Raw genomic sequence first — 14,761 nt, forward strand, 5'->3', positions numbered from 1 at the left:
CCTTTACGGTAAATTGAACAACAGTCAAACCAGAGGCAGTATTTAAGCTGCCTCTGAACACTACACCACACAGTTTGTAGCACATTTAACACTCACATACCACTTCTAACATTCAGCACATAAAATAACCACTTAAAGAATAATAACAAAAAATCAAAGCTCAAACCTTTGCTCTTTTTGTCTCTACACACTGAGATGCCAAAATAGCTGCAGTGGAGTAAAGTATCTTTATTTCAGTGTAATTCACATGCAGAGTGCAGATGCATTGTGAAATGAGTGAGAATAGAGGTGTAGTTGTACACTATGTCTTTACCCAAGGGCACACAGCTCTCCATGGAATATAGCTTCCCTTGTGTGCAGCTCTGAGTAAGAATCACCCCTCACCCACCCTCATCCATTGCTAACCTTTGCTTTTACCAGTCAGCATATATGCCAGTATAAATCAAGTATGTTTCTAGAAGTGAGATGCGGATAACAATGGTATTTCTCACATTAGTCACAAAACTTTAAGTAATAGTTTGGACTCTGGGTTGTAGAATGGGCAATCAATCAATTGAACTTTCATCTTAAGATGTTAAGAAAAAAAACATGATCTTCTAACTTAATTGTTTGTGAGTAATGGACTGTCCTCTGAGAGGTTCAACAGTAGCTGTGTTGTGAGTAATGGACACAAGCTGCACATTGGCTTAATGCAACAGTGATTCAATAAAGTACAGCAGACAAAGCACTGTGGCCTGGGGAGGTCTGTGTTTATGGGTACAGGAGAGGAAAAAAAAGATCATCTTGCATGTTACTAGCAAAGTAAAAAAAAAAAAATGCTACCCAAGCTGACTTTTAAAGTAAACTCTTTTCCCAGAGCAGTGCAAAACAAGAGAACAGATACTGCCACAAGTTTTTGCCCCAATCTTCTGAATGTAGGACAATAAAACTGAAGGAGAAAGTAAAATCCCTTTTCACCCTAAGGCACACACCTGCAGCTCCACACAAGCTCCCAAGAAGTACAGTATAAGGCAACAAAACATTAGCCAGGGTTCATTAGTATCATAAGTAGTGAACAATAACACCCTTTATCATAGCAAATCCTGCAAGTTTATCATAGCAAATCCTAAAATGCATCACATATTGTGTGGGAATTCTTTAAATACAAATAAACATACAAGTCATTTTGGTATTTATGAAATATGTACATCTCTTGTCTGACATGATCATGTTTGTATATGTGCATTCATATGGTGTTATCTTGGTGTCAGTTGGCCAGATGGGTGATGAGCTCTAGCTGAAATACTGGACAGAGGTTTTAAGACTGTAGGTGTGGTTTTGCATTTTGCATGCATTTTCAATTTTTCACCACTTGGCTGTTGTCTTCACAGATTTGCTTCACGTTTATTTCTGCTTCTCATTCTATTCATGGTAATCCCACAAAGAAAACACCAGTGTGTGTGTGCATATGTATGTGTAAGTATACAAGAAACAAGCAACTACATATCAGTGAAGTATAAAAGCTTTTCCCAGCCCCCAGAGTTTACAGAAACTGGGACTGAAACTGCAGGACCATGGACAGCGCCTCACCACATGTTACTGTGAGTTTGACTTTTCTGGAAAGTTTTGTGGATCCCCTAGATAAAGAAAAAAAAATACTGTCTAAAATGTGCAGGTACTTATATGAATAACTGTAAGGAAAAAAAAACAGGTATAAAATGTGCCTTGTGCAAACAAGATAGTTTACTCAATCAAGTGTACTTAGTTAATTTTTTTATGCAATCAGAAATTATTGTTATGAAAAAAATATATATATTTATACAGGCCCTTCTGAAAAACTATGTGCGTGATTGTACAACATGGACCTATTATATGAACTGCATACCAGACTCCACAATGGAACCTACTGAAAATTGCTCACCAAGCACATAAGCCAATGAAGTATTATACCTTCCAGGTTAGTCTCTGCATTGCGCTGCCCACTGCACATTAGTCCTTTTCCCACTGGCCCTGTCCACACCTTCCCACACAGCCCATAGATTTTACATTGGGATGACATATAAATCGCTATTTAAGGCTCTGTAAAAAGGTTTTTCAAATATAAAACCCACATGGATTAAAGATAATACAAAGACTAATAATTAACTCTGTATGCAGTTGGGTGTGTTCTGTCAATAGTTTTACAGAAGTTTCTTTTATAATAGTAGTCTAGAGGATTAATCTTAAAAAAAATGGCCAAGTAGGTGGATAACAACAGAAAGAACCACAATAATTTTCTGTATCCTGTATTAAACACTATACAAAGTACTGCAATTCTGCATTTTATATACATTTATAACATTAACACCATGTGTTACTACAGTAGCACTTACGTCACTGAGAATCAACAGTCCAGTCTCTCACTCTGTGCAGTTTTCAGCTGATTGTTTTGGATCAGCAAACCTTACAGTTGCATCCCTGCAGCTCTAATTAAGCCCCACTATAAAAAGCTCAGAAAACTGAATGGATTAGCCTGCCACTGTGGGCCAACAAGAAGCCACTGAAAACTGGATATTTTTTCTCAGGGGCTAAAGGACCAATCCAGTAGCAAAACACCAGTGAACACTGGACCAAACCAGGACTATAACACCACTGGATATTGGAGTTCATGCAATTCACTGTGGTGGGACTGGGGTCAGTCTAGCAGCAGTGCAACAAGAGTTTTGCCCACAAACATTGAACCAGCTGTTAAAGGCCCTGAACACCAAAGCAATACACCAATCCTCAGGTTAAAGCTTGGTCGAACTAAGCTGAGAACAGAATCAGGTTATCAAATACTGTACTGGTAATGGTTATGGTGTGATTTTGTAATTTGTGTGCACCCAAACTGAGAGATGAATCAGGGAGATGTCAGTCAAGAACAGTCTGTACTCACCTACACAGTCCTGTGAAAATGTTTTTTTTTCCAGGTAAAATAAGTAAAAACACTTATAAGTAGAGCAGAAAGTAGCCCACAATAACCACCATTAGCAAATCTTTAATTAAAAGAAAATAATTTTCCATTGATTCCATAAGAACTACTTAAAAGAATAGTTAACATTAGGAAAAAAATCTGCTTTTTCACTTTCTTGTCAAGTGTTAGATGATACGTTTGAATGATCCTTACATTTAGGAGATAGTACAGTGCATAACCCTGGTGAAATCATAAACTGAGTTTTAACATCTGTTTTTTTTTTTTTTTTTTAATGAAATATGTTAATTAGTAAGCTGGGGAATTTACCAGGCAGACAAGAGGTGTTAAGTATCAAACCTCTGCTATCTTTAGCCATATTTATTTGAGAGAGAGTCTCTCTTTTTAAATATAATAATATAAAGAGTAAAGTCTAGACTTGCTCTATATGAAAAGTGCCTTGAGATAACTTCTTGTGATTCGGCACTATATTGAAGTGAACTGAATTTAGAGGCGTACTTTTGATTTGATTTTTTTTTTTTTTTCATGAATGCACTTCGATAACAAAACTGGAACAATGTCTTCATTGTCTAACTACTACATTGTATGAATACTGTAATTTATCACTCTTCACTAAAAGCACACTGACAGTATGACAGAGGAAATTTACTATTTTTTTCACACCAACAGCATGTTGTAGAGCATAAAATTCAAAATAAGCGTATGTGCCGATAATGCTCAGTCTCGGTGCACAAAGCTGGGACTTATATCCTTACCCGAGGTGGAGGGAACTAAGCCCCCTGGGAGCAACGTCACTCCCCTTGGCATATCAACTACTGTCCGCTGTATGCGCCCAACACATCACCACAGAGGACGTCAGGATCGCATCCATCCTCATCGCGAAATGCTTTGCGATCTGAATCTAACTCAAGCAATCCTCACCGATTCCGTGCGTTTCGGCGAGGAGGCATTTACATGCTCAGGCATACAAGCGGGCTAAAGAACTCCTCGGCGAAGTAAGAAGGTCATTTAAAGTGGAAAGAGTGCTCGCGTCGAGTATGGTCTGTGGTAAAGGGAGCATCACAAAGAGCCAACATCTTTAACTTCGGGATTTACTTGTAAAGGCGCTTTTACTGGAGATCGTGGGATATTCTTTCTGTAAACATGCCTGTAAGAAGAGGTCACGTTGCGCCGCAAAACACATTCCTTGGAATAATAATTCGGAAATTCGAGGGTCAGAGTAAGTATGTTCTCGATACACAATTTCTGCTACTAGATTAGAGGATGCTACAAAGTCAGTGTTTTTACAAATGAAAACTGAGACAAAAGAAATTAGTAAATAAATTTAAGTTTATCCTGTAATAAAACTGCCCCTGGCCATAAAAACATGTTCTGGTGAGTTTTTTTTAATATGAGGTTTACAGAACAAAACATCAGCAGGCTGCTTATAGTTCTGTACAGTATAGGTGAAAATGTTTAAGACGTGACAATGAACCAAATCAACTTGATTGCTGGTTGGCTTTATGCATGAGCTCACACTATGGTGCAGGCTCTGAGGTCAGATATACCACAGCAGGCAGTACACAGTGCATTCTTTTTCTTTTCACGCAGACCGGAAATTTGTGATAGCCAATGCCAGGGTGGAGAACTGTGCAATCATATACTGCAACGATGGCTTCTGTGAGATGACAGGCTTCTCCAGACCAGACATCATGCAGAAGCCGTGCACCTGTGACTTCCTCCACGGCGACCTAACCGACAAAGAGGCCATCAACCAGGTGTCCCAGGCTGTGCTTGGGTCTGAGGAGCGCAAGGTGGAGATCACCTACTACCGTAAGGATGGTAAGTCAGTGACCTGGCACAACAGCGTGGCTGTCACAGTGTGCCTGTGAGCCAGAAGAGGTCTTTGGTGACATGTCGCTCATGTGAGGTCAACCCCCTGTGGCTCCTCACTATGTCCATTTCATGATGTGTCCTGTCAGTGTGATACTAACCTGCCAGAGTCAGTTACAAGATGTGCAGCACACATTACCCCTGACAGAGAAAGTGTAAGTTTATGCCAGAGGTAGTCATGTACTATGTGAAGGTAAACAAATAACTGAGCCTCTCTCACACATACATCAGGAATGTTATGAACGGAGATTTCAATAGAGCTCTTGTTAAGCAACATTGTCCTGACAACAAACAGCATGTTTCTGCATATAATATCCACATATAAACAAGAATACATTCTAAACATTGTCTTTTTGGTCTGTTTTTCATTCTTGCTTCATATTTAGTGGTATACTACTGTGTGAAAATGGTACCAATTATGGTAATGTGTGCATTACAGAGGGGATCGCCCTGTCACTGTGTCAGATACAACAGTAAATAGCTCCATATGAGAACACTGTGAACCTTAGAGGTAGAAATAAAGGACACATCTTTTTGTCGCCTGCCTCCATTCACAGCATCATGTGCCTGGGTGAATTCTGGCTGCCAAAATTATGGTGAGCAGCTCTTCTTAATTTTGGATTGAACATAGAACTGGAAACAGAAACAGGGTGAAACAGTAGGTGCTAGATCAGGCGATATTATGATACACAGTTTTTGTGCTTTGATGGACAGAGTGAGAGACAGTGGTTGAGACAGAGCTCACCAGCTGCCTTGTGAGGTTTATTATGCTTTCTGACTTTTCTGACTTTGAGTACATGTGCTTTACACCTTTCACATAAAATACACTTACTGTGTATTTGAAGGTCCATGGCGCTTTTAGCCATGTTGTGACTTTCAGCAAAGGTGTCCAGTAGCTTCTGTAGGCAGTGGATCAATCCACTAATCTGTAAAATTGCTCTTCATGTGATAGGGTACTGCTTTGCCAGCTTTGCATAAAAATGCTCTCTCTTTAATGCTAGACTGGTGTTTCTCGTGCATTTTTGGCCAATCCTAGTCTTGGTATGAATGGTGTACCCAGAGACAGCAATCCTGAGTCAGAGAGAATTAATACGACGTTACCGCTCAGTGATATAAATCCCCAGATTGACCACCTCTTGCCATGCTCTCACACAAGCTTTTGATGGTTAGCATGACATAGTTGTACAGAGTCAGTCCAAAGGTACTTCTCTTGTACAGCAGCACAAGGACATGCTTTTCCTATTTTATTTTGTACCAGTGTTTTCACCAAGAGAGGCCAACATTTGTGACTCTGTGTAATGATGCTTTTAACTCATATCGTTTACTCTGTAATAACTTCCATTTACAAACAGCAGTACTGTATGTAAAGAGTCCAAGCTGGGGGAAAAAAAAGAGATGTAATATTTTATTTAATCATAAGGAGCCAGGATTTTAATTTTTAATTGTGAGTTTGATTAGATTCTAGGCCATGGATACATGTTTAATCTACTATCAGCAGCCGTCAGCCTAGTCTTTTTTTTTTTCTTCTTGCTAATCATGAAGAAACCAAGAGCCAGCTGCTACCCAGCTAAAATAGATTGTTTCAGAAACCTGCAAGACAATTACAGAAAACACTCTAGGGTCTGTTGGTGAGAGCACAAACAGCTTGGTTTTTGACCAGCGTGATTTGAAAGCAACTTCATTTAGTTTCCCATCCTCCCATCTTACAAGCATGTACTGTATCTAAACGTCATGTGACTGTAATGTTTAAAGCATGTTAGATGAGCACTACAGAAACCTTCCAACATAATCATTGCTCCCTGTCTCTTCACAATCCTCCCTGGTGTGCATCACAGCTTCAAGACACAACTCTTAATACTCCTCAGAGGAATTTATAGGGAGCGTGTGTGCTCATGAATAAAGATGTCAGGGCTGACAGTGCAGCGACTAGGAATGAGCAGCTTACAGAGTAAATGCATTAAGCTGGTATGGAGGACACAATCCAAATGCTCCCACTGCTATAGAGGAATGAAAGATTCATGGCATCCTTGAGAGCGATGGCCCTATTGATTCAAGTCAAATTGGAGCTGATGGGTGGAAAGTGGATGTATTCCATGTCTCCCCACCTAACTGTATTTCAAGTTATCAGTCCTCATGCAAATCAGTTAATCCTTTGTATTAAAGCCCTCCATTTTTTATGCACCTACTGTATGTCAGAAATCACACAAGCATGTTCAAAAAGAACATTAAATACATCAGCAGTAGCTCAGACAGGTTACCAGCACTCCCTCTTTGTTTTTCGTGCAGGAAGAATTATGCAGATATGCCTTAAATGACAATGTTCAGAGGAAAGACATAGTGTTGTTTTGTTTTTCCTGTTCCATCAATAACTACAGTGGGAAATCTTAAAAAGTAAGGTCAGGATTTGAGGAAGCTGTGTGACATCAGGAGCAACAAAGCTTTTACTCTTTTTACTGAAAAGGCAAAAAGTTAAGCTGCTTATGCGTATGCTTAGATATTAAAAGTAGTGGAACAATGGGGACCATGAGAGTACAGCACAAGCCACAAGGGCATGTTCTTTTAATTTTTTTTGCTCCGTTCTATCTGAACAACCAAGAAGGGTTGTGTGGAAATAGACCGTACGCGCATTCTCCCTCCAACGATGATACATAATCAATGAGATAAATGCTTTCCCCCAATGGCTTTGTAAAGCTATCCTATTCCACGGGGTGTAATAATACTTTGTACCTGAATGAGTCTTAACAAAAGGAAGCTGACACCATGCAGCAGAGAGAAGTTAAATGGATAATGGCTACATAGCAGCGGCAGCTTAGCTAACCATGCTGAATGATCTGGGACATGTGGTGTGCGTGGGTGCAGGGTTTCATAGGTGACTCCCCACCGAGGGGACTGAAGGGCTGCGTACCCCTGCTGAGGGTTTAGTGGCAGGGGAGCGAGGGGACAGGGGAAACAGAGTGCCTACAGTGCACAAGGTGTGCTGCAGGACACTTGGATGACTAGCATCCAAAAGAGCACATCCATTTTTCATCACACTCAGCCCTCTTTGGTGTCTCGCAGTGGGCCTGTGAGGTGAAACACATAAGGAGCTTTCCTGATCAGGTTTCATTTGTTAGATAGAAATCAGCTTGTCCAAGTAAATGTAACAAATTGAAGACATGAGAGTGGTGCTTTCCATCTTTGTACTTTGGAAAGTGTACTTAGGGTTGCCGTGCGATAGCTTGAGCTCATTTCAAATCAAGAAATCAGCTTTATTATTACAAAATTTGCATATACATTTATTTCATGTACAGTTTGCTACCATTTGCTGCCCATAAATAGGATGTGAAACCAATTTACTGGTAGTGAGGAAGAGCAGATGGAGCCTTGAATGCTATAACAATACAGGTCTCACTTTGCATTGGATAGGAATGTTCATCCATGGGCTATTTTCATCTCACGGGATGCTTGTACTGGGGGTGGTAATCTAATATTCCTCTCCATACCATCTGTGTTTTCCCCCTAATCAGTGTCTGTATGCTAACTTAAATTTTTAGCATTCATTGCATTCAATGTGCCAACACTTGTGCTAAATTAAATGGAATAAAAGATCACGGAGGATATTATTAATAGATAAATGTAAACACAAATGAAATGTACTTTGAGCCAGAGCTGCTAGTTATCCCTGATGGCTCTGGAGACACTGATTGAAGATGAAATTAGGCCAGGCTGTGTAGCTTACAGCAGTCTTTACTGAGGCGAGATATTGCCACAAGACCTAAGGACTCTAAACAAAGGGTTAGCTTGCATGGCCTCTCCCTACATGCCCTAGTCCCGATTGGCTGTGCCCCAGTAATGTTGCGTATTGGCTTAAGCAGAATAGCCCAAACGAGAAACATGTCAGATTTCATTATACGAGACTTACTACCAGGCAGTAGTCTGGGGCTGTACTGTTTAAAAGCTGCAGTTGTGGATAGTACACTGGAAGGGAAAACACAAAAACTAAAATCAGCGCTCAACAATATTACTCATGTTTCCCCCTAAAGCAGATCAGCTTATACAGATTAATAGGGGGCCTCAATACATCCAAATCGAAAAGTGAGGTTCAAATAAGAAAAAGCCTCTCTTTTTTGAAATAAGATTAAAAGATGTATAGCAGCACTCATGCCACTGTAAAAATATAAACACAAATATATATTTATGTATTGTTAAGACATCTTACATTTCACCACAACTCTGTTTGACCTGAGAGTCATCGATGTAATAGTGTCCAAAGGATCACTTGATTAAGCAGCAATGTTTTAATAATTGATGATGGAAATAGAATCTACAGTAATGAAATTTCCATCATGAAAAGGGAGCTAGTCTTAATACACTGTCCATTCATTCAAGCAGGTGTAAATAACAGGTCTTGGCTCATAAGGAAACACTCTATGTAAAGGTCAGGGAATGAATGAACACCCACTAACTCTAACCCTTTCACTGGCCCAAACTGCTTTACTGTCAACGATGTTAACTGTGTCCAGCAGCGAAAGACATGTTTATGTTGTGTTGAGTGTTGAGCGAAGGCTGGGTAAATTCAAATGGTCAGCAGTCTTCAGTAGCATGCATACTGCACACTAAGGCTCATGTATTAATATTTACCAGGGTAAGATTTCAATCTTGTCAAATGTAAAGATAAAGGAGAGAAGAATCCAAAGAGCTTGCTAGGTTGTGCAGTGGTAAAGAGTTAAAAGCACTACAGCTTAACAAAACAACTGCAAATGGATAAAACACAAGAAAATGAAGCAAATGTCTTCATCATTATGACAATAAAAACCAATAGCCCACAAAAAGACGCATTCACTGATTTGCAAATACATGATTCAGCATAAAGAAAAATGGAACATAATCAGAAAACACAAGCACAAACATTTAAAGTTGCACAGATGTCTTATATTTTAGTTTTACAGTAACATTGTGATTGGTTATTACTGGAGTTACTGGCTACATGTTGCTATACTCGAAGGTTGGGCAAAAACCTACAATCATAAGGCGAGACACAATGAATCCTATGAATTGGGAAGATGGTACACATGGACAGTCATTCCTTAGAGACAATCAGAAAGTGGTTTTGAAGCATACTGGAGTCTTAATATGGGGGGCAGAGCATGCACCAAGACCAGTGACACCTAACAAAATTACAAGCGAGCTTATGCAAGAGAGCAAATAGCCAAAGCCAATCATACACATTCTCAGCATATCTTATACATCCTACTGTTGGTCCTCACAACATGAGCGTGGTGACGAAAGGAAGATATAAAACCGAATAAAAACAGGAGGAATAGGAATACAACTCTTACTAAACTAAAAAAAGTAACAGGAATGAGCTGAAAATGCACTGGCAGAGAAAACAGGAAAAATGTCTCAGAAAATAAAACAGGCAGTGATGAGAAAACAGTGAGTGTATTCCCTAGTAATGTTTTAGACCTTCAAAACATTTTTTGATGTGTATACAGCTGCTTCTTCTACAAATGGAATATGACACACATACACCCACACCCACACACACACATATAATCACACATATTATTATATTGATACTATATGTGGCTTTTCCTATTCTGTATCTGCACCAAATGTAGTGCACAGTAGTATCGTAGCTGCTTGTAAATAGGTCAAATTGCAAATCCAATATTATTCCCAATAAGTCTAAAAACAGCCATAGCTTCTCATAAAACTGTCTGACAGTTTTGTTCATCATGACACTTCAGCTGAGAAGTCATGTCTGCCAAACCAATTTGTTACTCAACGGGGGGTAGCATCACAGATCCAGAAAATGTGATCTTTCCCAAATGCAGTTTTGTTTTGTTGTTTTTTTGTGTTTGTTTTTTATTTTTTGTAGTATATGATTTGAGTTTAACGTTAAATCTTTTAGTTTAGTTTTGATTGTACCAAGTCAGGTAATGACAAACAGTTTAGGCTCTAAATCTTCATAAATAATCACCAATTAGTACATTTGTACAAGTATCATGGAATGCTGTGGATCTCTATCAATAAAACTAATTGTGGGATAAACTGAATGAGGTTTAGTTGAATAAGAATATTCAAAAATGGAGACAAGGGATGCTTTGAGATCACATAATTTTCCCCAACAAAATGCCTTCAGGAAACAACTTGGCCTGGTCAAAAAGGAGATGAATAACACAGTTGTTCCCAATCAATGACCAGTTTTTCTTCAGGTCATGAGTAGCGCTGCTGATCACACGGTTTACTGTCACTGCCTTTAGGTGGAGGAAAGAAGAGCTCTCCCCTTGTTTCGCAGGCAAATACTTAAGTTTACAAAATGATAAAAAAATATCGTGATTAAACCTAGAGTGTTATAAAGAAGCTTTCCTTTGATCCATTTTGGTAGAGGTGACATTCAGCAGGAGACCAGATGAGAAGAGACCCCCATGGCTTAGCCTTTAAGCATGACCATTGTTTCCCCATCTGGTAAGGTAAACTCCAGCCCAGAAATATTTCTGCTGAATTTACCATGTTGGCTGCACACACAGCACAGTTCTGTTCAATGTCCACTAGATGTCTGTTGTTATTAATGAATACAAATATCCACTATGTTACGCCTGTTTTTTCCCTTTCAAATGGGAGATTTAATATATATAACTAAATTTTGTTAACATTTTGCAATTCTTTGTAAAATCACATACAGTGTCATCACTTTTGTGTTAGTTAAAAAAAATTACTTAAGAGAACAGTATATATGTTTAGATGAAAGCATGCAGTTTGTAGTGGGGAAACCTTAACGCTCTTAAGAAAAAAAAACTATTTTTAATTTATGTGTTCACTGCTGCATTCAATGAACTCATATTCACTCAAATTCATATTTAATGCATGGGTTAGTGCTCTATTCAGAAAACTTTAGAAAACCCCTGACAGTGAACAAAATTTAGATCAGATGTACTCACATGCTTGAGCAATGAAGCAAAGGGGACATCTGCAGCATGTCTGCACAAAGAAAAGTTGAAATCTCCTATTTTCGTGTTTCTTTTCTACATATTACTAACTCACCTCACCTCTACCATTCTGTATATTAAGGCTAAAACCATGTTGTCATACTGAGAATGCACAAGGCCAAACATTTCACAGTTTCTAATACTTAAACTAGCATATAAGAAATACCTCATAATATAACATACACATACATCTACCTTGAGTGGTTTCATGTACCTAGCAATACTACTAAATTATATCTTACACACCTATAACAAGATTTACTTGAAAAATGCTTTTTGTACATTTTGCTCCTGTACACCCAGTTTCTACTCCAACTGGAGACCTTTGCTGCACGTTAGTCACATCTTCTCTCTATGAGAACAGAGGCTGAAATGCCCCAAAATCAATAAAAGTATAACTTTAGCAGGAAAAATTTGAGGCTCTATCACCAACCATTTTAATATATACAGTATTTATCAGATGATTAAAAGTCGATACTATATATTTCATTCAATCACTTACTTTTTCCCTCACACTGAAAAATGAGCCTACTGTTTAATCAAACAGATCAAAGTCAAAACCCAAAATGTTCCCCTTTTTTTAGAAGGGACAATGTAGAATTAGGTGAAGGATTTCTGGGAAATGCAGGAAAGTGCTTTTTATGAAAAAGGGATTTACTGGGGAAGGACTCACAGTTCCCATGCTCTCTAAGCACTGCTCTCCTACTTTACAACATAACATGACCAGGCAGCCATGACACTAGACAAGATGGATGTGCACACATCCACTGGTCTTATTATCCACATACAGCACATTCATGATGGTTTCCTTTTTTATTCTCATCATAACACATAATCCTGAATTCTACCTGTATTCTCAAATAGCAATTAATATATTTTTAAAATGTATTCTGTTGTATTAAAATGACATTATCATATTGTCAGCTGTGACAATGCAGCATTACTTCTGGGAATTTTGATGCAGAAATCCTTCCAACAGAACTCTGGCATGTTGAAGCAGACCAAGCTTGTTATATTTAGTCAGACAGCAAGTCTACTGCTAATGAATGCTGCTGGCAGGGTGTCTGTGAGCCCTGAGGAGATTACAGTGAACACTGGTAATATGTGTCCTCTGTGAGGAGGAGCAACCCAGCAACAAGCCAGACAGAAAGACAGAAAGACAGACAGACCTACATATGATAGAGTGACAGAGGGACAGTTTTGGTGTGAGACATTTTGATTTTAAAGCCAGTGCCAAATGACGAAGAATAACATTAACATTTCAAAGACAACAGCTTCTGTTAAGACAGCCTTCCCCTGTACCAAAGATGGTCACTGTCTTATTGCCCATCACCTTAGCTGTACAGTAGCTATTGTTGCTGCTTAGAGTGCAGTGGGTACAGAGTTTTATTTGTGGGCAGCTGTGCCCCCAGGCATTGGTAACTTTTGCTCACACAGCTATAACCAGTGCAGTTAAGAAATGGTGATATTCTGGGCTCACGACTAAGTTTAGATCATGAATTGGTTTCTGCTTCACTACCTCTCACGATGCTCAGTTCTGGTGATTATTCCTGTGAGCACATTGCAGTCCCCTAAATTGACTATAATCTGCCTCGATTGTTTGATCTATTCTGCTAAACCACTCTTGCATCATATATATTTATGCACACAAATAGGCACGCAATATATAAGCACACACACACAAACTTTGTTTAAACCCTGGGCTTACTTATATTATCTCAACTGTTTGATTTGTTCTGACATGTAGGCACTGACCTTTAAATCAGATCAACTTCTCCTCGGTTTTCCCAACAGTCATGTGAAACCAGATGGAGGTGTTAGTCATTTTCAGATTTCTGTTTAATTAGCATTCTCAGCAATTATTTGTTTGATTGTGATGGCACTTGTTGATAAATGTACATACAAGCATAATGGTTTTATTTAGTAAAGCTATCTTGGGACATACTAACCCTTTTAGAGATGGCAGATAGAGAGATGATATAATGTATGATTCAGCTTTTTGGCACTGACACTTTGTTTCTCTTTCAGGAACTGACTTTCAATGTAACACTCATATAATCCCGGTGAAGAATGAGGAGGGCGTGGTGATGTTGTTTATCTTAAATTTTGAGTATGTTCTGGATGAGGGAAGTGACAGCTCCACGGAGAAGATAAGCCCCACATCACCCACAAAGTCAGATCAAAGTGAGTATTCAATGCACCATTCTCTCCTTACTACATAAACAGTACCTGAAAAAGCATTGCTATGGAAAATAAAAATTGGATTTCTTTTGTCTCCACACCAGAGCCAAAAATTATGTCTAGCTTTGTATTTGTTATACATTTGTCAAATTTTTATCTTCTTCTTTTTCCAAATTAAACTCCTGCATGTTTTGTGAGATGGCTCCATTCCGAAAACAGGTCACTCATTTAACAAAGAGCAGCTGTGTAAAATGGACGGCTGTAACTGCAATAATTCATTAAAATAGCCCTCTGCATCTGTTAAACACTAATTAAGCACTAGAACATTTTATTCAGTTCCCTGTCATGCTGAGTATAACTTCAAAATATGTTGCCACTTTCTATTATTCTCAAAAATGGAGCATTATTTACTGTTTGCCAGGACAATACAGTTTACACATCCAGCAATAAAATACACTGTGCGCATGGTGGCAGGGAATGGCCGGCTTACATAACCTTATCCTGTTGAAAATGTTGAATTCTTTATATCTGTTTTATGTCTTTTGGGAGAGCAGCATATACTGCACTCCTCATTTTTTATTTGGATGTGTGTCAGGAGGTGTAAGTCAGTGAGACTTTTCCTGCTCCTCCCTGATTGGAGGCACTCAGCATCTCTTCTCTGACTGGAGCTCAGCTATCCACTTCACTCAGCATGAATTCCTCCGAGGCACTGACATTCGGCTTGTGCTGTACTGTGTGTATTTAAGTGTGTGCATGCATGCATATGCATATGCGTGTGCTCGCACATGTGTGTGTCTGCTTATGTGCG

At 38.9% G+C, this 14,761-nt stretch overlaps 1 protein-coding gene and 1 long non-coding RNA gene across 2 annotated transcripts in view; one reads left to right on the forward strand and one right to left on the reverse strand.

The window, feature by feature from the left end:
- Positions 1 to 14,761, reverse strand: part of LOC108901052 (uncharacterized) — a 67,362-nt gene that overhangs the window by 48,391 nt on the left and 4,210 nt on the right. The window lies entirely within an intron of this gene.
- Positions 3,715 to 14,761, forward strand: part of LOC108901048 (potassium voltage-gated channel subfamily H member 7) — a 35,251-nt gene continuing 24,204 nt past the window's right edge. The window contains exons 1-3 of the mRNA XM_051071615.1: positions 3,715 to 4,148; positions 4,520 to 4,750; positions 13,801 to 13,956. Of these exons, the coding sequence (XP_050927572.1) occupies positions 4,073 to 4,148; positions 4,520 to 4,750; positions 13,801 to 13,956 (463 nt within the window). The 5' untranslated portion in view covers positions 3,715 to 4,072. The remainder of the gene's footprint in view (positions 4,149 to 4,519; positions 4,751 to 13,800; positions 13,957 to 14,761) is intronic.

Source organism: Lates calcarifer, linkage group LG1 (assembly GCF_001640805.2).
Source record: "Lates calcarifer isolate ASB-BC8 linkage group LG1, TLL_Latcal_v3, whole genome shotgun sequence".
NCBI lineage: Eukaryota > Metazoa > Chordata > Actinopteri > Centropomidae > Lates > Lates calcarifer.